A 25,734-nucleotide genomic window follows, 5' to 3' on the forward strand; every position below is an offset into this window, starting at 1 on the left:
GTCCAGCTGGCCTTGGTGAGTTCCCAATAGATCAGCCCCACCGTCTCAGTGGGTGGGTGCCCCCCTTGCGGTCTTGACTTCCTTGCTCATCTTCTCCCTCCTTCTGCTCCTCGTTTGGACCTTGGGAGCTCAGTCCATTGCTCCAATGTGGGTCTCTGTCTCTATCTCCATCCATTGCCAGATGAAGGTTCCATGGTGATATGCAAAATATTCATTAGTATAGCTATAGGATCGGGCCATTTCAGGCTCTCTCTCCTCAGCTGCCCAAGGACCTAGTTGGGAACATCTCTCTGGACCCCTGGGATCATGACACAATATTGATGGTCAGTGGCTGACAACCAAACTAACAGTATTTGGTTCCCAGGAAGCTCAGAATTTAACTTGGTGTCCCAGAGCCATAGGTATCTCCAGTTCTAGCTCAGATCAGTGACAGCCGCAGCCTCTTCGTTGAGTTCTTTTCCCCTTTATCAAGCATCTTTTTGAGTATTTAAAGCATGTTTATTTAAAAAACAGGTTGAGTCTCATTTTGCAAGAAGGCGTTGGCCTTGTCATGTTTCTGTTATTAGTTATTTGAGAATTTCTTGCAATGTATTTTGATGCTGTTCACTCTTATTCCATTTTCTGCCATATCCACCTGTCCCTCCCTCCCCATATACCTTTGTGCCTCTTTTGGTTTTAAATTCATCAAATATAATTGATGTTGTCCATATACTCGCGGGTGTGTGGCCTTCACTGGAGAGTGGTCTACCCACCGGGGCCACACTATTGCAAAACACTGACTCCCCTTCTCTTAGCTGCTATCAACAGCCAGTGGCTCCTTAGTCATGGCTGGGGCTTGTCTTGCTTCTTCTGGGAAATCAGGTTGATTATAAACTGCAGATAAGAAGAAGCAGTTGTTTGGATCCGAGGTAGATGTGCATGTCAGGGGTCTTCAGTGTGCACAACAGGCAGGATCCTCTCTGAAATGGCCTCACAGTTTGTCCGTGACTACTAGAGCAACAGGAGAATCTGGGGCAGAGGAAGTGAGTTTCGTTGCGGACAGTCAGTGAGAGGAAGGATGTGTAAAAGGGAGAGAGGCAAGAATGGGGGAAACAGCCAAAATGATTTGTAAAATTAAATAAAAATCACTTATATGGAAAATAGAAGTTAAGGAGAAGGTATAGAAAGTTCTGGGAGCTATATGAAACTCTCGGAGTTGAGCAGGATATCAGCATAGTTACTGCATTTCATTTTACACACACACACACACACACACACAAGTTGAAGAAAAGAAAAATTGCAAATGAATTTTAAGGGGGGGAGGAATGTCATCCATAGCCCTGTGAACCTTATATGGTCACAAAAGGTATCTTTTCACGTCTATCTCTTGTTTCCTCAATGTCATGTCTCTTTTCTCTCTATCTGCCTATCTACTTATCTATCATTTCTTTATCATGATTCCATGCATCTTCTGACTCTTACAGTCTTATGCTATTTTTACAATGAAACAATCCTTTAAAATGCAATATGGCATAAATATATCTCCCCAAACACTAAACACGTATATAGCAGTATCATTCACAATTGCACAAAGTTCCATGCTAAGTCATGAATTGACTAATGCTAGGGCCTTGAAGTGTTTACTTTTATTTCTATTATAAGTAAGAGACTATTAAGTATGTGTCTGTGTACTTCCCTCTTTTCCTTCCATTGTTCATGTTAGCTCGGCCCATAGGTAGTTCTCCTGCTGGCCTGCATCCTCAGCTCTTTTTTCCCTTACATGGTACTTTTCTGCATGAGTTCAGAATGAAAAAACTTCTCAAACAGAACTGTGGCTGGGAACTGGCGCAGTGCCTTTCACGTAGTTCTCATATTGCCGTAGGCACTTGCCACACACTTCCTCTGCTGGTCCTTACTCCACATCCTGGTTCTACTCCACTGAGTTTCTTTTGTGGAATCTCAGGCCTGAGAACAGTCTCAGAGATGGAATAGACAGATTGGTGGCTGTCATGTCTACCGAGTGCCAGAGTCTTCAAGTGTGACCAGGGAAGGGGAGCATTCAGAGGGCATATGAGTCAGTTTTACCCCTCCTCTGAGTGTAAACTCTCCTCTTCTCTCCACGGCAGGTGTTGTCTCCCTTGGCCAAGAACCTCTTCCACAGGGCCATTTCTGAGAGTGGCGTGGTTACCACTCCCAGTTTGTTTACCACAGATGTCAGGACAATCACTGAGGTAGGTCCCAGAAAATCGTCACACTCTTTCCTGAAGTCCTCGGGGGTCTTTCTGGCTGTAGGATTCAGCTATGTGCTCAAGCAGTTTCTGAAATGAGAATGTTTGGACAGAGATCACTTCTAGGGCTCCATCTAAACCACACTCTGCAGGTTCTGAAGCTTCTCCCTGTGGTTCGTGTTATTCAGATGCCCTGCAATTCTGCATGGGTTGTGTGGGAAGACAGGGTGGCCCTCTGCAGCATGCCACATACACAAGCTCTCCTGATGTAGCAGGCACTGGAAACTAGGAGCCAAATGGCCAGTAAATGGAGGAAGTGGATAGGAAAGGGAGTGGAATCATAGATTCCTTGCCTTCTGTCCACTGCACCTGGCTTCTCTGAAGATAAATACACTTCTCCAACACTGTGACTATTTTAAAAGTCAAGGTAACAGACTCAGATGCATTCATGACAACCATTACAAATAACGACAGGGGCAACAAATTTTTGGCTTTAGAGCCCAAGTCTGCTGCTCTAGAGTTTTTCATGATCACTTGTCTGTCTTTAGAAGTGGGGCTTAGGATAGAACCCACTGTCTATACTAATGCTGGATACTGATGTTGCTCTTGACCTCTGCGATGGCCTGATATCTCTTACAGAAAGTTGCTCTCATGTCTGGGTGCAAAACCACCACATCTGCTGTCCTTGTTCACTGCCTGCGCCAGAAGACGGAGGACGAGCTCTTGGAGGTCATGCAGAAAATGGTGGGTGTGTTTGCCAAGGGTCTGAATTCCAGGTGCTTGCTCTAGGATTCATTTATTCAGCTGTTCTTTAGCCCCAAACTACTTGGCATAGTTTTTCACGCCTTGAGAGTGGTATCAGCCACCTGATCCCAAGTAGCAATTCAAAGTACTCTTTTTATTATCAGAATATTTTAGATAAAATAATCCAGTAACAATCAGGCAGAAAATTTTTAAATGTTCTCCCAGTTCTTTCTAAATTTAATATTTTGCCATTGTTTTCAGTTGTGTTTTGATAAATTAAACATTCCGTATTTCCAAAAGTTATCTTGAATTTTGAGAATAGGGTTATTAAGCAAAAGTTTTCAGAAAATATCACAGTTTATCTTGGAAGATTAATACCAGATAAGTAAATTAAATAGACCTATAACTGATAAAGAAAGAGAAACAGTGACCAAAAGTCTCCCAACCAAAGAAAGCCCAAGACCAGATGGTTTCAGCACAGACTTCTACAAGATTTTCAAAGAAGAACTAATACCAATACTCCTCAAATTTTTTCACACAATAAAAATAGAAAGAACATTGCCAAACTCTTTTTACAAGGCTACAATTACCCTGATACCCAAACCACATAAAGATATTATTAAGAAAGATAATTACAGGCCAATCTCCCTTATGAACATTGATGCAAAAATACTCAATAAAATATTGGCAAATTCACCCTAAGAACAAATCAAAAAATTATCTACCATGGCCAAGTAGGCTTCATTCCAAAGACGCAGGGATGGATAATTCAACATATAAAAATCTGTCAATGTAATCTACCATATAAACAAACTAAAAAAACATATGATCTTCTCATTAAATACTGAAAAAGCTTTCAACAAAATACAACATCCCTTCATGATAAAAGTCTTAGAGAGAAAAGGGATACAAGGAACATGCCTAAACATAATAAACGCAATATACAACAAGCCAGCAGCCAGCATCAAACTAAATGGAGAGAAATTCAAAGCGATGCCACTGAAATTAAGAACAAGACAAGGTTGTCCACTCTCTCCTTATCTGTTCAATATAATACTTAAGGCTCTAGCTACAACAATAAGGCAACAAAAGGAGATCAAGGGGGATACAAATCAGAAAAGAAGAAGTCAAACTCTCACTATTTGCTGATCATATTATAGCTTACATAAGTGACCCCAAAAAACTCTTCCAGGGAAATTCTACAACTCATAAACATTTTCAGTAAATTGGCAGGTTACAATATTAACACAAAAATCAGTATCACTCCTATATACAGATGATAAAGAAGATGAGAAAGAAATCAGAGAAACATCACCCTTCTCAATAGCCAAAAATAACATAAAATGCCTAACCAAACAAATGGAAGACCTGTATGACAAGAACTTTAAGTCTTTGAAGAAAGAAATTAAAGAAGACACCAGAAAATGGAAGCATGCTCTTGGATAGGTAGAATTAACATGGTAAAAAGGGCAATCTTACCAAAAGCAATCTACAGATTCAATGCAATGCCCATCAAAACCCCAGCAAAATTCTACACAGACTTTAAAAGATCAATACTCAACTTCATATGGAAAATCAAAGAACCCAGGATAGTCAAATAATCCTGCACAATAAAGGAACTTCTGGAGGTATCACAACCCCTGACTTCAAACTCTACTACAGAGCTACAGTACTGAACACAAAACTCAAGTTTAAATGGATCAAAGATCTCAACATAAAATCAACCACACCAAACCTCTTAGAAGAGAAAGTTGGAAGTACACTTGAACATATTGGCATAGGAGACCACTTCCTAAATATAACCCTAGTACCACAGACACTGAGAGAAACAATAAATGGGACCTCCTGAAACTGAGATGCTTCTGTAAAGCAAAGGACCCAGTCAATAAGACAGAGGGCTGATCTTCAAAATATATAAAGAACTCAAGAAATTGGGAATCAAAAGAACAAATAATCCAATAAAAATTGAGTACAGACATAAACAGAACTCTCAACAGATGAACCTAAAATGTCTAAAAGACACTTAAGAAATGCTCAAAATCCTTAGCCATCAGATAAATACAAATCAAAACGACTCTGAGATTCCATCTTACACATGTAAGAATGGCCAAGATCACAAACATTGATGATAGCTTATGCTGGAGAGGATGTAGGGTAAAGGGAACACTCCTGCATTGCTCATTGGAGTGAGAACTGGTACAGTATGGTGATTTCTCAGAAAATGAGAAAACAACCTACCTCAAGAATTAGCAATAACACTTTTGGGTATATTCCCAAAAGATGCTCAATCATACCACAAGGACAAGTGCTCAACTATGTTCATAGAAGCATTATTTGTCATAAGCAGAACCTGGAAGCAACCTAAATGCCCCTTGACTGAAAAATGGATAAAGAAGATTTTGTACATTGACACAATGGAGTACTACATCAGAGAAAAAAGTGACATCTTGAAATATCATATGAATTCACTCATAAGTGGTTTTTAGACCTAAAGCAAAGAAAAAAAACAGCCTACAATTCATGACCCCAGAGAACCTAAAAACAAAGAGGACCCTAAGAGAGACATATATGGATCTAATCTATATGGAAAGCAAAAAAAGACAAGACTTGAATTTTCTGCATGATGATAGATATGGGTCTATTTTCATTCTTCCACATGTTGATATCCAGTTATGCCAGTACCATTTGTTAAATATGCTTTCTTTTTCCCAATTTATTTATTTATTTTTGCTTCTTTGTCAAAAATCAGGTGCTCAAAGGTGTGTGGATTAATATCTGGGTCTTCGATTTGGTTCCATTGGTCCTCCTGTCTGTTTTTATGCCAATACCAGGCTGTTTTCAGTACTGTATCTTTGTAGTACAGTTTGAAGTCAGGAATTGTGATGCCTCCAGAAGTTCTTTTATTGTACAGGATTATTTTGGCTATCCTGTTTTTTTTTTCTCTTCCATATGAAATTGAGTACCATTCTTTTGCAGTCTGTGAAGAATTTTGTTGGGCATTGCATTGAATCTGTAGATTGCTTTTGGTAAGATTGTCATTTTTAATATGCTAATTCTACCTACCCAAGAGCATGAGAGATCTTTCCACTTTCTGGTGTCTTCTTCAATTTCTTTCTTCAGAGATTTAAAGTTCTTGGCATACAAGTCTTCCACTTGTTTGGTTAGAGTTACTCCAAGATATTTTATGCTATTTGTGGCTATTGTGAAGGGTGATGTTTCTCTGATTTCTTTCTCAGACCTTTTATTATCTGTTTACAGGAGGGCTACTGATTTTTTTTTGAGTTAATCTTGTATCCTGCTACATTACTGAAAGTGTTTGTGAGTTGTAGAAGTTCCTTGGTAGAATTTTTGGGGTCGCTTATGTAAACTATCATATCATCAGCAAACAGTGAGAGTTTGACTTCTTCTTTTCCAATTTGTATTCCCTTGGTCTCCTTTTGGTGTCTTACTGCTCTAGCTAGGACCTCAAGAACCATATTGAATAGATAATGAGAGAGTGGACAACCTTGTCTTGTTCCTAATTTCAGTGGGATCACTGGGAGATTCCTCTCCATTTAGTTTGATGTTGGCTGTTGGTTTGCTGTATATTGTCTTTATTATTTTTACGTATGTCCCTTTTATTCCTGCTCAGAAAGACTATTATCACATGTACTCACTCATAATTGGTTTTCAAACATAAAGCAAAGAAAACCAGCCCACAAATCACAATTCCAGAGAACCTAGACAATAATGAGGACCCTAAGAGAGACGTACATAGATCTAATCTATATGGGTAGTAGAGAAAGATAAGATCTCCTGAGTAAATTGGGAGCATGGGGACCTTGGAAGAGGGTTGAAAGGGAGGGGGAAGGTAGGGAGTGGAGCAGAGAAAAATGTAGAGCTCAATAAAAATCAATAAAAAAAATCGACACTTACACCCTATATGCATAGAAACTCCTGGTTTAGATTTAGAGTTGGTTTGACCAACAGTGTCAGGTACCCATCTCCGAGTTATCCCCTGTGTTCTGAAGAATGGTGATCCAGCTCACCTACCGAACTTGTGAAGTAAGAATAGCAAAAGGGAGAGGAGGAGAGGGCTCATCCTGTCCATCTGTCATCCATCCAGCTTAGGTTCCCATCAAGATCAAAACACCCTGCCACTGAAGTCACCTTGTCCCCACATTTTCTCAACAGAAAATTTGTGTTGTCATTACCGTAGAGAGAGATGGGGGAGGGCTGAAGGAGGATACTGGTACAGATGCAGGCATTGTCTCAGAGCTTCAGCAACTCTGACTCTGGGAACTAGCACTTGGGGGTCCTACTGCTGCCCTCCGTCATCCTGTTCCACCATGTACCTGTACTGAGCGAATGTCATGCAGGCGCCCATTAGCCTGCTTGAGAAGAGACTGGGAGCACAGGGTGGAAGATGAGCTTTTACTCCAGGAAAACTCCTAACCACAAACTCTTCGTTGTCCCTACAGAGTCTGTTTAAACTCGATTTGCAAGAAGACACCAAAGAGGTAAGGACTTTTTAAGGTTTGGAATCTAACAATGTTAGGCTGTGATTGAAAGAGTTTCTGTTTGCGAAATCACAGCTCTCTTAGGTGTATGTACTTGGATCAACAATACAGTACACCTAAACGATGGAGAAGAGATCTGCCTGTTTTCTAGTTCGGCCATTTTGGGAAATGGCCATATGGTACCTAAGTACATGATAAAATTGTGGAGAAGATAGTAAAGCATCTACACTTGTGGCTCCCACATAGCATCCACATGACGATAATAAGCTGCAACAGAACTATGAAACTGCAGCTGAAGAAAGTGTCTCATTACCAAGGGTTGAGAAAGTAGCAAGCCTGCTCAGATGGTGTTTTATTATGTTATAAATAAATCTTAGATATACTAATTATTTTTGAGAAAGCAATGTTAGATTATGTGTCTTTAAGCTGGAACCTATATATAAGGATGATGACAATATTGTTACCAGTGGTTCCCCATCTAGAATTCTACTGCAACAAAGCCCCAGGATTCACCAAACCAGCATTCAGGGAAATGTTATAGACCTATCTACTAGGAGTAGTGAAAATAAATTCTAGAGAATATGCATGATTGAAGTATAATATATATATATATGCTTATGACTGTATGAAGTATTTCATATACAGTATATATTTAATAAAAATGCTTCCCCCCCCCCTTCACTTTCCTGTTTTCATTAACATCATCACTCACAAATGCCAAACTTTGGTCTTTGTGGTTCACAGACCTTTTAAGGACACCGATTTCTGTAGCTACTGCTCACAGACATGGGGTCTATGTTCCAGCTGCCCCTTAGACTAGCAGAGCAGGAGGAGATGCCGGTGATCTTTGACACTATGCTCCTCTCTTCCTCAGAGCAATCCGTTTTTACCAACTGTGCTTGATGGAGTGGTGCTGCCAAAGGCACCAGAAGAGATCCTGGCCAAGAAGAATTTCAACACTGTGCCCTACATTGTGGGAATCAACAAGCAAGAGTTTGGCTGGCTTCTGCCAACAGTGAGTGAGCATAAACAGACACCTTCGACAGATGCTCCTCCACCCACCCGCTATCATGCCTCCACTCTGTACTTCCTACTAATTCTGTATTTAAGCTTTGCCTTGTATCTGGGCAGCTGTTTCCATTGCTATTGTATATTTATGCAAGGGAACAGTCTCTGGCACGGCTCAACTGAGATGCCCAGGCTTGAGAACTATATACCAATTATTTTTTGTCTTTTCTCAATGAATTCTAAAATTCTTGGGCTAGGTGGGAGACTGTTGGCATAACCGTTGCATACCCTGATTAACCAAGGTCCAGCGGAAAGTGGGGGAGGATTGGGAGTCCAGGAGAATCGGCCTGTGGCACAGATGCCTCCATCCTGTGCTTTTCCTCTCTGGTTCTCTGGATCTCCACAACAACTCGCAGTGGATGGGTTTCCTGGTTCAGGACTCACGACGGCTTAACATTTTCTTCTTTTTGTAACAGATGATGGGATTTCCACAAACTGATGTAAAATGGGACAAGAAGATGGCCATCGCATTCCTGCAGAAATTAGCTCCCCATTTGGTAAGCATCTAGAGATTTGTGGCCCATTGGCTAAGAAGTTTTGAGGAATTGGCTCAAATTAAGGATCAATTCAATGTCTCCTGCGGCATCACCCCAGGAAGGATTTGCAGAGGTCATAGGAAGGTCAGATGCAATGAAGCCTCAATTGGTTGGACAGGCTGCTGATCTCTTGTGTCGTCCATCTCAGGGAATACATGAGGATGAAGTTCCCGTTGCCTTTGAGAAGTATGTAAGAGGTAGCAATGAGCCAGACAAAATTAGAGACGGAATCTTGGAGTTCGTTGGAGATGTGACATTTTGTATCCCATCAGTGATTGTGGCTCGTGGTCACAGAGGTGAGTCCCAGAAGTTGAAGGGGAGAGAGACGCGATTCTCCTGCTTTGGTCCCTAACCTGCACACTTCTTAGGACAGACAGATGTGGGAACTTCTCATGGTCAGTGTGCAAAGTCTTATTCAGTGAAGTTTCTGTTCAGTTTTGCTTTCCAGAAGACAGGCTCTGAGGAAGAGGTGTAAATGCAGGTGGTTAATTTGGTAGTTGATACCGGGATGTGAGGGCTGTCTCAGGAGAGAGATGAAGGGCAATCAATGAAGCACTGTCAGCTCGTGTCCACTGCGGACAGCTGGAACTGTGGAATCTTTCGGGAAGAATCATATGTCAGGGTCTCAGGATTGTCCCAGCAGAACAGGAAGGGAGGGTATTTACCCACCAATACTCACTTGTTAGTAAAAGGGTTTGTGCTTGACCTGTCGCACACATGGGTAGAGTAGTTTATAGTGACCAGAGTAAGCTTTGGAGCAAAGAGTAAGCAGTGCTGGAGGTAGAACTCAGGCTTCCTACTCTGACATGGGTACCAGCGAGACTGGAGCACAACTGCTGATACATGGAATAGGAGGCAAACGTCATATTCTTAAGTTGTTTCTAAACTACATAACTAGACAGAGGAGCCATGAGACAGTATTAGTTAAGTGAGGAGGTTTGCTCAGGGCAGAGAGGGCAGGAGGAGTTTGGTAGTGGGTATGCAGCATGGGAGTTCTTACTCAGTTTTTTGTCGTTGTGACGAAATACCTGATGTGAACGTTGCCAGAGAGGGCAGACGTATTTGTATTGTTTAATTGTGCTGTGAGCCAACTCCACTGCTGTATCCCTGGTGTGAGGCTGAGCATCATTCTGGGGAGCATGGTGGAGCAAACTAGGTCTCCTTATGGCACATAAGGAGCAAAGAGGAAGAGAGATGCAGGAAGCGGTCAGGAAAGAGAATCCCAAGGATCCACCCCCAGCAGCCTAGTCTCTGTGGGGTGACCCCCCCACACAACATCCTCACATTTTAAAACAGCGCTGTCAGCTGGAGAACTCCTATGGAACTTTATTTTAGTCTGAAGTTAGATAGTGGATTGGTGCTTTGTTTTGTTTGACCAATAACTTTCTTTCTTGATTCAGGTGTGTGTGTGTATGTGCGTGTGTGTTTGTGTGTCGTCTGTGTCTGTGTCTCTCTGTGTGTTGTTTGGTTCCAAATGATTTGAAATGGTTCTATTTTTTTCTAGCTATATAAGAAATTATATTGGAGTTATTTCATTGGGTACTTACTAAAGTGAACTGGTAGGGTGCTTCGGGCAATACAGGCATTTTGACAGTTAAAATTCTTCTAAGCCATGAACATGAAATATTTTCATTTAATTGTAGCTAATTTATTTTGTTAATTTCTTTTAGCTTTTGTATAGAAAAATGAAACTATTTCAATTTATTTCTATGGAAATTGTGGTTTTTGAAATGAAATGAAATGAAACAAATAAAACTTTTCTCCTGGTTTATGTTTTAGAGCTTTATTTGGGGGCGTATTAATACTACTGATTTTTTTTGCTTATTTTTACTCTGTAATATTTATTTATTTATTTATTTATTTATTTTATCTCAATTCCTCGGTAATCTCAGTGCTTTTATCTGTAAGCTCATTCTTTCCAGGAATATCTTACCATACCCCGTTTTTCTGTTTGAACCACAAGTCTAACAGTTGGATTTGGTTTGTTGGTATTCTGTTGATTAGTTTTCCATCTGTGTTTATGAAGAACAATGGTGCAGCGGTATTTTCTTGTAATATTCTTGTTTGATTTTTACATCTTTTGTGATTCTGTCCTCATGGATGTAGGGCCATATATTCTCTGACTTTTGAAGAAATGCAGTAAGAATTTGAGATAAATAGTTTCAAAATCCTTTTTATTTTATTTATTTATCCAGTTTTCTGTTTGCTTGTTTTTTGAGACAAAGTTTCTCTTTGAAACTGTCCTGGCTGTCCTGGAACTCACTCTGTAGATCAGATTGGCCTGTTTGCTTGTTTTTTGAGACAGGGTTTCTCTTTGAAACTGTCCTGGCTGTCCTGGAACTCACTTTGTAGACCAGGCTGGCCTCTAGCTCACTGAGAGCCACCTGCCTCTACCTCCCAAGTGCTAGGATTAAAGGCATGTGCCATCACCAACTAGCATTCTAATTCTTTTTAAAATGTTTGTTGTGATTCTCAAATTCATGGTTTCTTTTTTCTTTAATTGTTTAAAAACATATTACTAAAATTAATTATAAGTGTAGCCTGGATAGTACATATAATGTCACTTTACAGACATGATTTCAAGGCTGATCATTTGGTATTGGAGAACCAACTAGGGGTGTCTCTTTTCTGGGGGAGACTGTTTGTCCTGATCTTAACTATCCTTAGCTGACTGGTTATTTTAGCAGGTCTGGTGTAAGCAACCATAATTTCAATGATGCAAAGCATATCATGTCCAAAAGACAGCATTTCATAGATGCTTCCTCAGCCACCAGCACTTACTGCCTTTCTACCCACCTTTCTTTGTGTTTCCCGAGCCTTGGGACAGGGAGGGGGCGATAGTGTGGATATGGACCACACTTGCACTACTCAATGAATATAAGCATCTGGAAGACAACTTGACAACAATCCTCTTTAGAAAAAAAATGAGGAGAAAAACCAGTAATAAGTTCTCCCCAGAGTTCCCTGATTTCCTCATCTGTGCTGTTTTGACCAGATTAATAGTGGCAGAAATGAATTCTCTCTCTTGTGGCACAAGTCTCCAGTCCAATCAGAGAGCTAGCACTATTGCACCATCAAGCACATCTTGCCTGGAAGGCCAGTATTATAGCTTTTAGAATTTTCTGCTAGCATAATTCACAATAGCCAGAACTTGGAAATAACCTAGATGCCCTTCAATAAGTATGGATAAAGAAAATGTACATTTACACAATGGAATACTACTCAGCAGCAAAAAAATCAATGACCAAATGAAATTTGCAGGCAAATGGATGGAACTAGAAAGAATCATTCTGAGTGAGGTAACCCAGACTCAGAAAGACATGGTATGTACTTACTCATAAGTGGGTATCAGATGTAAAGCAAAGGACAATAAGACTACAATCCACAACCCCAGAGGAGCTAGGTGACGGGGCTTCTTCAGAGTCTCAAAAGACACAGCAAATAAGAGGCAGAGAGACTACAAGGACAGATAATGGGGAAGTCCCATTCTGTTCTTGTATGCAATCTTTATTGCCCTAAGATCATTTGATCTATGTTCTATGTATTTAGATGTTACGATATTAGGTGTATACATATATATATTTACAAGTGGTATTCCCTCTTGATAAGTTGACCAATTCATTCAACATACAAGCCTTTATTTCTCTACTTTTACAGTTTTAGCTTGAACTTTATCATCTCATATAACCATAGCTACTTCTTTTCTCTGTTAGTTTTTATGTGTATATAATATCTCTTCCTGTTGCTCACCTTCAAAAGATATAAGACTTTATTTAAAAGTGAGAAAAAGTCTCTGCCTTTCTTAGGAGAGTACAATCTATTTATGTTGGAGGGCATTATTAACAGGGAAAAACTCAATATTGTTTTTTTCCTTAGGATTTGCTGCTGTTGTTACCCAACTCCTTGATTTGTTTCTCACTTTCTGGCTGCCCTCCCTTGTGGCTTGATGGTTGTCCATGGTGGAAGGCTTTCTGTCCTTTCTGCTTTTGTTCGCTGCCTCTTCTTTATTGAAAATAGATTCTTCTCTCATGTATTACATCATCATCACATTTCTCCTCCCTCTAGTCCTCTCAGATCCCCCCACATCTTCCTTCTCCTCCAGAGCCACACCCTTCCACTTTCCTTCAGAAAAGAGCAGGCCTCCAAGAGATAGCAACCAATCAGGACAAAACAAGACACAATAAGAAAGACAGAAGCCCTCATGATGAGGCTGGACAAAGAAAACCAATGGGAGGAAAAGGGTGCAAAGAGCAACAAAAGAGTCAAAGACACACCTGCTCCTGCTGTTGGAACTCCCACAAAACACCAAGCTAGCCTGTTATCATCAACTCTTACATAGTGTATATACCAGGTTTATTGTACACATTCATTCTAATTGCATTAACGTGAGACTCAGACACTATTTTTATTTCTACTAAATTGCAAATATAAGCAAATTAAGTAGCTTTCCTGAAGCTCTTTTTCTGATGTGCTTATGACTAGGCATCCTTCAAAGGTATGAGGAGCCTTGATTCTATCTGGGTATATGTCAAATACTATGAACTTTTATAAATCCATTTCTTCACAGATACTGGCACTCCAACCTACATGTATGAGTTTCAGTACCACCCAAGCTTCTTATCACACGTGAGACCCAAGAATGTAGTCGGAGATCATGGAGATGAAGTCTACTCTGTTTGGGGTGCCCCCATTTTAAGAGGTAATGGCTCATAGCTGGTATGAGGGTAGACTCAAGAGGTCTGGGCTCCAGTCTTGGTTTGGCAGCCTTAAGCAAGTTTCTCCAGTATTGATCCTAATTTCTTAATTCAGTATAATGGGGGTGGGGTACACATGAACGTAACCAGTCTTTCTCCTGGTCTAACATACATTAAGGAGGATATTTTAATGTGCCCCCAGCATAACTGCTCTCACACTCCTGATGATTGACAATAGAAAAAGATGTCATACATAGTAAGCCACTTGATGACAAGAAGGCTACTTCTTGATTTTATACTCAAAATAACATATCAAAACATGACTGACTGGAGGTGAGGTCAGACTTGGTGCTAACTGTGTATCAAATTCACATGTATTGGTATGCCCACCAATCTCTGCAGATACTTAAAACACATGTATTTTTGTTAATACTATAGTTAATATTACAATATCAGGCTATGACATGGTTAATGTTTGAGAAAAACCTTCCTAAACCTTCTACTTTCAAAAATCGCATGTGGCCCCTAACCAGCCTCATAACACATCAGTGTCTCTGGAAATCTCCCAGTTAAGAAATTTGCATTGTTGTATTTCTCAACCCTCACAAGTTTATAAGACTAAGAAAAGACCTATGAGCCAACAACAATATTATGGGGTAGAGGAAACCAGGGTGTGATCTTTCTACCCTGAGTGAGGGAGAACAAACAGATGAGCATGGAAAATAAAGACAGCTCGTATTGGATGGCCTGCATTTCACTGCTAAACCCTAGACCAGTTTTCCACCTCAGTCTGAAGGCCTACATCAGTGGACCAGGATTTTGTAGACCTTAGGTAAGGACTAAGATCCACAGTTCCACTTTTCTAACCCCTGAGTTCTGCTGCTGGCGGGCTCAAGAGCTATTCTTTTAGTAGTGACAGGCTTTTAACCCCCTCTCTCTGTTTTTATTCCCCACAGGTGGCGCCTCTGAAGAGGAGATCCATCTCAGCAGGATGGTGATGAAATTCTGGGCCAACTTTGCTCGGAATGGGTGAGGCTGCTGGTGTAGATGGGACTGGGGTGGTGGGCACGATCAGACCTTCAGACACTCAGTAGGAAGGACAGTTTCTAGAGTTTAGTGGTGAACTCAAATCCAATCACTCCAAACCATTGCTCTTACATTGGTCCTCATCTCTCGCAATGATTGGGAACAGATAATCCACGAATCACTATAGATCTCATTAAGAAAATGCAGGGAATCACAGAGCAGTTTTGACGAATTCTATTTGGTCTGTTCCTAGGAACCCTAATGGTGAAGGGTTGCCCCACTGGCCAGAGTATGATCTGAAGGAAGGGTACCTGAAGATTGGTGCTACTACTCAGCAAGCCCAGAGACTGAAAGGGGAGGAAGTGACTTTCTGGACTGAGCGCCTGACCAGGAAACAACCCGGGCCAGACCACAGTGAGCTGTGAATGCAAGGCTGCCAGCCTCAGATCAGAGAAGCCAAGATAGAGTTCTCCTAGTAAAAGTGTTTGTTAATCAAAGATGGATCTCGAAGGATCCTGAAGAATTTTGTCATAGGGATAGACAGAAGCCAGGGATGGAAGATGTTTTATACTTTTGGCCTCAATTTGGAGAATAAATGTTCTTTTTAAGATCAAATAAGTATATGTGTTTTGGGTTTAAGATAAAAGTATGTACCACACAGCAGGCAGGGGTAGGGGGAGAAAAAGAGAGAGAACTTATGAAAACATGAAAAGATATCCCACAAAGAGGAATCATAAAAAACAGTTACCTTGAAAGCAAAAAGAGAAGAACATGCTGTTGCAGGAAAAAGAAGCTGTGGATATAGGCTTGCTTTTCACCTCCAGCTGGGAGATATCACCCAACATGAAAAAAATGATGCTAAAACTTACTAAAGTGCTGAAGGTGAATTGGGAACTAATATCAGAGGCTGAGAGACACGGGAACTGCATATTAAAGGAGTAATTTATACCAGCTGCAAACTTCTCTATGTACACTGCCAGGGCCTCATGGGGAAAAATCAGATGCATGTTCAAGGCCTTAGAAGTTCATCTCCAGTTGTGTGGCTTACAGCCTTGCTCAGACATGTACTCTGATGAATGAAATCCTTAAACTGCTGGAGAAAAGTCAACAAGCATTATTTCCTTCAGGGCCCTGGTAAAGGCCTACTGCAGCTTAAGAAATGGACAAAAAATAATATGTGTTGAAAAGTGATTAAAAAAAAAAACCTGGCCTACTAGAAATTGTTAGTAACCATTACTGCTAGTGATGGACAAATCACCAAGGAATCACCAGCTTCAATAATCAAGGACACAGTGTTCCCCTGAACTTAAGGCTGAAACAGGACAGTAGAAAACACTCCTAGAGAGGGTGCCCGAACAGGCCTTTCCCTGTAGTCAGAATGATGAATATCTCAAATGTCACTGTAGAACCTTCATCCAGTGACTGATGGAGACAGAGGCACAGCCCTGCAGCAGAGCACTGGGTTGAGCTCTTAAAGTCTAGTTGAAGAGTGGGAGGAGTAAGAATATGAGCTAAGAGGTCAAAACCATGATGGGGACACCCACTGAAACAGTTTACCATTGCTAATGGGAGCTCACCAACTCCAGCCACACAGGGAAGGAGCCAGCGTAGGACCAAACTAGACTCTGGGAATGTGACAATTGTATGACTGGGGCAGACTCCGGGGCCACTGGCAGCAGCACCAGGATTTACCCTACTGCCCTTGTTCCTCCCTGTCTTCTCCTCCATAGCACATGAGCCGCTCTGCCCCTCTCTCCCATCCCCCACCACATGTTTGCTCACCGTGATGGCTCCTGTGGTTTCTTCTGCTCACCCAGGGCAGGTGGCCCCAGGCTGGCTTTTGGGTGCCCATCACCTTCATGTCCGTAATAGTACTGGACAGGGCATGTTAACTACTTTTCAACAGTTGATGGGTTTCTCTTCTCGGGGGGGGGGGGGGGGACAGACCAGAAGATGGCTGCTTCCCTCCTGTGGCAGGCCTACTCCATTCTTGTAAGAGTTTGAGGAATCATAGGAATTGGTTGAGAAATGGAGGTGAATGTGTCCCCTTAAACACAAACTAATATATAAGCTGAAAAAGTGCTTAGATGTCGGGTTCAGTCCTGGTCTTCTGCTTATTCTACTTTACAAACGCCATGGGGAAAAAAATCCACATTTTATGGAATTCAAAAATCCCAATAACAACAGGACAAGCTGCTGGGAAAAGATTTCTTTGGAAAGCAAGAAACAAAGTAAGATAAAGGCTATCATCAGCAAAGGCCTGAGCTTCCAAGGAGGCAGTTCTCAACTTGTGGGTTGCAGCCCCCTTGGGGATCACATATCAGATATTCTGCATGTAAGATTCATAACGCTATGATTTGTAACAGTAGAAAAATACAGTTATGAAGTAGCAATAAAATAATTTTATGGTTGGGAGTCACCACAACATGAGGAACTATATAGAAGGGTCACGGAATTAGGAAGATTGAGAACCAATGATAGGGATTGGAGGCATCTGTAGGTAGCTATTCTTATGAAGACTTATACAGGTAGCAATGACTTATGAAGACTTATGCAGGCAGCTATCCTTACACAGAATTATATAGGCAGCTATTCTTATGTAGACTTATGTAGGTATCTATGGCTTATACAGACTTATACATGCAGCTATCCTTATGTAGATTTATGCAGACTTACATAGGTAGCTAGGGCTCATGTAGACTTATGCAGGTTGTTATGAGAAGGTATGGCAGGCAGGGGGCACTGTGGTGATGACAGTTGTGGGTGCTTTGCTCAGACACAGAGGTAACGGATCTGCAGGTCACTGGGTGTTTTGTGATTTGTGAAACTAGAGGAAAGTTGTTTAACACCCAATCTTAGTATTCTTGTCTTTTTCCCCCCTGTATTTTCCAGGTTTATTCTGAAGTTAATTATTAAGATACAAAAGGTATTATTTCACTAGAGCACAGGGAGAAATCATGAAAATTTGCCTTTCCCCAGATTATCAAAGAAGAGATGCTTTCTATAGGAGGCAAGGAGAGTTGGTGTCCACTGGAGAAGTGTTTAAAGCATTGGTGACTTCTGTGAGAGGGGCCTCTTCTATCTGACCTTCAAAACTAATGACTTCAAGACAATTAAAAACAAGAGAATCTCTTTGCATTTGGTCTTCTCTGGGTAGCACCAGAAGGATTTGACAGAGTGCTCAAGATCTTCAGGATCAACAAAAGCTTCTTAAGTGACTGCAGAAGCTTGATTACTTACCAAGTGAGGTGGTCACTTTCTGGTCCATTTCAGAACATCTCTGAGAACCCGATTCCAGCAGCCTGAGAGGTATTAAAGAGGGAGAGATGACCTGGTCCAAAAAAAAAAAAGGCCTATTGCTGAACTTGATTGCAGATGTGATATTCGGTGTCTCATCAGTCACGGTATTCTGAGGCCACAGAGGTTGAGTCTCAGGTGTCGGATGGGAGAAAGACACAGGTTCACTTATTATTGGGTCTCTGACCTGCTCTCTTCTTGGTATAGCCAAGAAATTTGTTGAGAAATCTGGTGAATATCAGGTCTCCAAGACTGATTTCTTATGGTCCGCAATGCCTTGTTTTGCTTCTACCTATAAGAGTCCATTAGAAAATATGGTTTATTTTAGAAGGTAATCTCAGAAACAGCCATAGTGAGATGAGCAAGTGACACAAGGAAAAGATGAGGAGTCTACCCAGCCATGCCCACTTTAGCTGGCAGTTATAGAGCTCTGGGCAATAACCAGAGAAAGGATCTTAGGGTTTTCCTCTCTGCACTGAAAGGGGGCTCTGTATTAACCAGCAGGGGCCACATCTCCCCTGCTAACTGTTTCTCCAAAGGGCTGCAATCTATAGCACCTTCATCTCCTGCAATCACGAGCCCAGTTGTTTCCAGTGGCCAGAAAACAACCTCAGCAAGAGCTCATGATGTCGCATGGCAGCTAATTTGTCAAAGCTGTGACATAAACAATTCTGGGAAGAAAGATTTACTTTAGCTCAGAGCTACAGAGATTTTACTCTGTGGTGGTGGCAGAGTGTGGAGGAAAAACCCGCATCATGGGAAGCAAACAGCAGAGAAGCCCACGGTAAGACATGCATGACTCCACTGAACTGCTTTTACAGACAGAGCCCGTCCCTCACAGTTCCACCATCTGCGGGTATCTGCTCAAGTGTTTCATCCATTGGATGAGTCGTCCCTTAGGTCAGAGCCTTGTGGTCTAGTGGTCTCTAGGAGCGACCTTACACACACATCCAGTGCCCTTTAGTAGTCTTCTGGACGAGGCTTTATAGCTTTGTCCAATCAAGTGGACAGCTGAGGTTAACTGCCATGGACACCAAGATTGTCAGTCACAGCTGCTCACTCATGGAGGGTATTATGGTAAATGCAGCTCGAACACAGATGTTGGGAGCATTGAAGAACTTCAAGACCAGCACGAATTTTAAGAACCAACAAGGCAAATGACAGTAGTGATGGGTGTGAGGGGAGTGTGACAGCTGTTGATGATGCCTCTGACAGCTCTTTCTGAATTGGTGTGCACCTGGATAGGCAAGCTGAAGCCCAATCGAAGGTCTATCACACATTTGAGGCTGGCTTTTGTCAACCATGGTGTATGCCAAGGTGAGCACATTGAGGGTCAGCCTTGGGTCTAGTTACAGGGATCTGGCACTGAGTCAGAGCTTGGGGGACAGAGTATGAGTTCCAGATAGAGGAGCTCACACAGATGGGAGTTGGCCCCCGTTGGGTGATGTATTTGAAAGCACAGTATCCATGCATTGCTACCCGGCCCCACTCACCTAGTCTGAAGCTAGGAGATTGATCGTCTGTGGTCCAGAACTATCATCACAGTCTGGTGGAAGTTACAAGCACAGTGAAACTAGCAAATATCCCTCCTCCAGCGTTGCTGACTACAAATTAGTTTCCTGTGAAAAGTCTTAGGTCTAAATAAAGAATAAGAATCAGAGTACAATGAAGCATTTTAAAAGAGAACCATCATATGATTTTAAAAATATAAACTAATAAATTGTAGTTGTATAAAATTGTAGCACACAAGGTTTATTTATGTGCACTGTACAGAATCATGCTAGCAAGCTGGTCAGTTTCTCCTCAAGCACTGGTCATTTTTCATCATTAAAGGTTTCCTTTTCATATTTTTTAAATGTGTAATACAATATATTATTAGCTATATTCAGCACACTGCCACAGAAAGAAAAGGAGCAAAGGAAAAATTCCCCCCTCTGTGAATTTCTGTTCTTCTTTCACATCTTTTACATGTCCTGACTCCAAACGTGTGTGACTACAGGGTTTCAGAATATATTTATGCATCTCGGCTCACTTATGTTGTAAGAACGACTGAACTTATTTCAAGGCTAACTAGTGCTCCATTATTTATGTATATGAGTTTTGCTTGGCCTTTCATTGTTTGATGGATGTGGATTGAATCCATAGATTGAGTATTGTAAATGGTGCTACAATAAATAATATTATCAGTGCTTTCTACTGAACGTTGCACTATGAAGGACAAAATTGTGTTCATCTCATTACCAGAGTGCCCTGCCTGTGGCTCAGTTGACGTCACTGACTTCCAAAGGCATCAGTGTTACTCATCACTACCTCGAAGTTTCAGTTTAATGAACGCTCTTTAGCCATGTGAGGCAGGTCCAGAGGCAGTGAGTTCCACAGCTTCTGTCTGGGAAAGCTGCTCAGTCTCCCTCAGAAAAGGCCCTTTTCTGAGCACAGTGCTTCAGACTGGGTTACTTTCCTCCAGCACACTGCCTCTATCACTTGCTCTCCCAGCCTCTAAGACATTGGATGTAGGGTCTGCACTTCCTTGTTGTGAAACTCTTATCTCTGATACCATTGAGATTCTCCTTTCTCTTTCACTGTTCATTATTTTATTGTATTTTTAACTTAATTTTTAAGGATTTTATGCATGTGTTCTATATTTATATCATTTCCACACTTCTTTTTTCCTCCGTCAGACTCTTCCTGTGCCTCCCCAACTCCCTTCCTCCCTCTTCAATTCATGAACTCTTATTTGATTATTGTAGTTACACACACACACACACACACACACACACACACACACACACACACACACACATCCATTTAGTATTGTTCATATGTCCGTGTGATTAGGGAAGACTGCTAGGACTGATCAACTATTGGAAGGCCATCTCTGGAGAAGACTGATTCTCCCTCTCTGAGCTGTCACTAATTGCTTGTAGCTCTTCATCTAGGAGTGGGGCTTGTGAGAGTTCTCTACTCCAGCACATCAGCGGGTGTTGTCATCGTGCTGATTTTGTTCAGTCAGCTGTCCTGTTGAGATTTCATGGTATATGCCTCTGTTGTATATAGAAGATACGGTCTCATAGTAGACACCCCGCTCCTCTGACTCTTACCATCTTCCCTCCTCCTTTCTGCATCAGTGTTCCCTGAGCCTTAAGTATATGGGTTGTTGGAATATGATCTGAGTCCTTTCCCTTTTCTTCCTTTGCAACTTCTATCCAAATGTCTAGTCTTGTGATGATGTACTGTCTTTTTGCTTTTCTTGCTGTTCTTGGTTGTATAATTAATCACTCATATGTTTTACCTACCTGTGGTTAGAAGACTTTCTAAAAAATATTTTTAGAAATATCAAATTTCAAGAAAAAGTTTAAAAAATGAGCACAGGCATTATGCTGCCTAGTATACGTTTCCTTGTTCACACAAGTTCTCTGCAGCATACTTAGTGGTCCAAGTCCCTTACTCAGTGGTCCAAATCCCTTACATTAAATGTAACATACACAATTTATCTCAAATCTCTACATATAATCTACAATATAGTAGGTGCTTTCTCTGATATGATCATGCATTTTATTTTTTCCCACACTATTCCATTTTCTCTCTTTGGTGGGAATTTATGCTCATATGGCCAGTGCAGTGTTCTGAAAGTTCTCAGACTAGGGGTGCATGGGTTAGCCCACATGGCACAAAGATTTGTGTCTTCAATTTTCCTCCACACAATAAAAGTGTCACTTTGGCACTTTGACAAGATTATTTGCGATAGTGAGAAGAGAGGCAGAGAGGATGATGGGAGGATAGGGAAGCAGGGGAGAGGAGGGAAGGTTAGATAGGCAGAGGGAAAGAGGGAGGCCAGGGAGGCAGAGGGGAGGTGGGAGGCAGAGAGGAGGAGAGAGGCCAGGGGCCAGGGAGGCAGAGGGAAGGAGGGAAGCAGGATGAGGAGGGAGGCAAAGGGGAGGAGAGAGGCCAGGGGCCAAGGAGGCCAAGGGGAGGAGGGAGGCAGGGAGAGAAGGGAGACAGGAGGAGGAGGAAAATCAGGGAGGCAGAGGGGAAGAAGGCGGTCAGGAGAGAGGCAGTTCAGCCTCTATGTATTCTCTGTTTCCTTCTCACTGTACCATGCGCCAAGCAGGATATGAAATATGAACCCTGATCTTTATTGCTTCTTGAAACACAAGAGAGAGAGAGATCATTTCTTTGCTGCATATTTTTGTATTTAAATGTCTCCATTTTCAGAGAAGCAGCTGGAATTGTTTCATCTCTGCAAATGCTCCAAGCCAGGCTGCGTGGAAGAAAGCTGTGAAGCATAGATCCCGGAACCAATGCACACGTGTGTCATCCATGACACGCATGCTGCGTGTTTACTGCTGACACCAATCTGTTCATTGTTTCTCCAGTCATCGTCCCATCCACACCACAGACCCACATCGGTCAGCTGTGCAGCCCTAAGCCAGATGAGGGGACTGTGAAAACCCTTTCTCTCCTGTGCAAGTAAACAGGCTTTTACTCCAGAGCTGAGGACACTCTCAGGTGCATGCCTGGTAACAGGAATTGTGCATAAATCCATGTCTCCATAGATGCGTATGAGTTCAGTATCACCCAAGCTTTCCGACATGAGACCCCTGATGTTAAGGGAAACCACAGTGATGATCTCACCTCAGTCTTTGATGCTCTGCTTTAAAAGGTTAATGACTGGGTCTTTGCTGGCAGCAGCATTGTGTTAAGGAGGCCTGGGTTTGGCTCTTGACTTGATGGCCTTGGACGAGTTTCTCCTTTCCTCCTAAATTTGCTCTCTTGATTCTCTGTAGCAAGGCTGAGCTAGATTAGGAAACTCAACCTTTTTTGCTTCTTTCACAACATGTCCCCAGGCAGGGTCACTCTTATACCTGTGACACAAGTAGGAGAGGTGGTGGGTCTTCTGTAGAGCCTGTCTTAAGGCAATAATGTCACGGCTTTGTTCCCTTCTCATAAGAACATATTGGAACACAAATGGGGTAAAGATTAGTACTTTTTCTAAGCTGGAACAGATTCTATCATGTTCCTGTTTATTTACATATTTACTATACGTTCTATCTTGTCTGCAGTTCCTAATATGATCTTTAAGGAAACTGCTCACAAATTTCTTCAATATCTTAATCTCAGCAATTTAAATATCATTAACATACATACCTCTCATGACACCGGTGTCTCCTGCCATCTGTCAATTGGGTATTGTCTTAGAATCTTTGCAATGTTGAACGTTTTATATTACATTAAAAGGTGCAGTATAAGAAACACAGACTTGGAGCCAAAGACTTTGTGAAGGCTGAAAGGGACTCAGAACTGAAGCATTTAGTTCTAAGAAGGGTGGTTGGGGCAAGTGATCAGAGGAGACAAAGAAAGCCATGTGAGGAAAGCTGTTCTGTATATTACTATTAGTTCTCGGGGGCTTCATAGGATGCATTTCTATCACAGTCATCCCTTCCCAACTCCTTTGAGATCCACCGCTTTCACTACACACCCAAATTTGTGTCCTCTGATTCTTTTTAACACATCAAGTTGAATTTGTGCTGCTCATGTATTCATAGGTGTATGACCTTCCACTCTAGATACACCAGGGGCTATACTACCAAAGAAAATGGGCTCTACTTTTCCCAGAAGATACCAACTGTAAATAGCTCCTAATCAGGCATGGGACTTTGTGCTCACTTCTCCTCTTCACCCTGAGACTGGCTCTGGCTTGAACTTTCTGCAGTCTTCTGCGTGCCATGCATCATGACTATTGTGAATTCAGATGTGCAGCTTCTCTGCTGCGTCCAGAGGACACTATTTTTTTTTGTGGTCATCCGCTGCATCAGCTTTTACACTTGTTCTGCTTGCCCTTCTGCAATGATCCATGGAGACCAGGCAGGAGGAGTGTGATGTTGATGTCCTATTTAGTGGAGAACAATCCATAGTCTCTTATTCATGGCACCTTGGCCCATTGAGGGTCTCTGTGTGAATCACCATCTATTGTAGATAGAGAGATGCATTTATCTTTGGTTAGAATGATAAATCATTAGGTGTTGGTTTAATACTATGTCAATTTAGCAGAATAGTAGTTATGGGTCCCCCTGGATTATAATCTGTCACAGTTTCTTGGCCCTGAAATGGGTTTCATTTTGTGAAGTCAGACTTAATTCCAATCATAAATTTGTTAGTTACTCCCATGATGTTCAGACAACTATTGCATGAGTGGACATGTCTCATCAGGCCAGTCATTACTATAGATCACAGGGTTCACAGCAGATGAGTAAAATTGATCATTACTTTTCTCCTATTTTGGAATTTCACCTTACCCCAGTAAGAATGATTATATTGTGTGTGTGTATGTGTGTGTGTGTGTGTGTGTGTGTGTGTGTGTGTGTGTGTGTGTGTATGTGTGTAAAATTCACCATGATCAAAATGGCTTTATCCCAGGGATGGTTAAAGTTAAACATATACAAATCAGTAAGCATAACCCACCATAAAGACTAAAGAGCGTAAATGACACAATCACTTATTAGATGCAGAAAAGCTTTGACAAAATCCAACATCCATTTGTGATAAAAAAAAAAAGTCCTGGAAAGACTACAGATAAAACAATAAAGATAATATGCAGGATGTCCACAGCCAATAGCACCCTAAGTTGAAAAAACTCAAAGCATTGCCATTAAAATCATGAATAAGACCAGGATGTCCACTCTCCTCCCTTGCATTCACATAGTAAACAGGATACAGAGAAGTCAAAGTATTTGTAGCTAATATGACTCTCTATAAAAGATCTTAACCCCACAAGAAAACTCATACAGCTGATAAATACACTCATCAAAGTAGCTTAGGAGAAAGAATATTTATTTTCGTTAAAGGTTTCTGCATCTCAGTCCATCATTGTGTAGAGGGGAGGGTCCAGGAGAGCAGCACACACCCTGGTGGTCAGGATCACAGTCAGGACCTCTGATACTAAGCTCTTTCTTCTTGATGTGTTTCATCTGGGGACCCAGCCTGTGGGATACTGACACCTACACTTAGGAAGTGTGATTCCCTTATAGTAAGTCCTCTTTGAAAGTTCTTTCAGAGAAATACCCAGAGACTGAAGAAGCAGAAAAACTCCATTTTGAGAAAGAACTCTGTTTTAGACAGGACATGACTGGGGTGGGAGGTGAATGCAGCCCAGCAAAGTCATAAACATTCCCAAGAAACTGTGTCTGCCTTGGGAGCCCACTAGAGTGTCCAAACAACATCTGCTTGCTTCAAATGTCCTTGTAGGTACTCGATTAACCACTGTTTTGACGGTTTGAAAATTCCCCTATTCCCCAACTAAAGAATTCAAAAGTTGAATACTTTTGCCCAGTCTTCAAACACCAAGGCTTGTACCACTCCGTTTGTAGTTTTTTCCTTTAAAAGCCCGTTACTCTGAAGCCCTTGGCTGCGTAGGTGTGTCCCAGTTAGCTAACTTATAAACAGTAAACCCCAGTGTGTTTGCATTGGATACTGGCTCTGTGGTGGTCTTATTTGGGGGTCCTGTAGCATGGGCTCAGCAAGATATGTTCTGCTAATCTCCTGAGGTTTATTCAGTCCAAACAATTAGTTTGACAATCAGCATTAACCATCATAATTCAGATTCTTTGTCCTCATTGGGACCTTGAGAGCTAAGTCCAGTGCTCCAGTGTGGGTCTCTGTCTCTATC

The 25,734-nt window shown here is 41.6% G+C and overlaps 1 protein-coding gene and 1 pseudogene across 1 annotated transcript in view; both read left to right on the forward strand.

Annotated features, from left to right (window-relative positions):
- LOC101984159 (carboxylesterase 1F-like) overlaps positions 1-15,397 on the forward strand; it is a 28,345-nt gene extending 12,948 nt beyond the window's left edge. The window contains exons 6-14 of the mRNA XM_005369582.1: positions 2,106-2,210; positions 2,847-2,951; positions 7,412-7,450; positions 8,325-8,465; positions 8,935-9,015; positions 9,203-9,350; positions 13,622-13,753; positions 14,705-14,777; positions 15,028-15,397. Coding sequence (XP_005369639.1) covers positions 2,106-2,210; positions 2,847-2,951; positions 7,412-7,450; positions 8,325-8,465; positions 8,935-9,015; positions 9,203-9,350; positions 13,622-13,753; positions 14,705-14,777; positions 15,028-15,199 — 996 coding nt within the window. The 3' untranslated portion in view covers positions 15,200-15,397. The remainder of the gene's footprint in view (positions 1-2,105; positions 2,211-2,846; positions 2,952-7,411; positions 7,451-8,324; positions 8,466-8,934; positions 9,016-9,202; positions 9,351-13,621; positions 13,754-14,704; positions 14,778-15,027) is intronic.
- Positions 15,398-19,373: 3,976 nt separating this feature from the next.
- Positions 19,374-25,734, forward strand: part of LOC101992376 — an 11,029-nt pseudogene continuing 4,668 nt past the window's right edge.

Source organism: Microtus ochrogaster, unplaced genomic scaffold (genome assembly GCF_000317375.1).
Source record: "Microtus ochrogaster isolate Prairie Vole_2 unplaced genomic scaffold, MicOch1.0 UNK54, whole genome shotgun sequence".
Taxonomy (NCBI): domain Eukaryota; kingdom Metazoa; phylum Chordata; class Mammalia; order Rodentia; family Cricetidae; genus Microtus; species Microtus ochrogaster.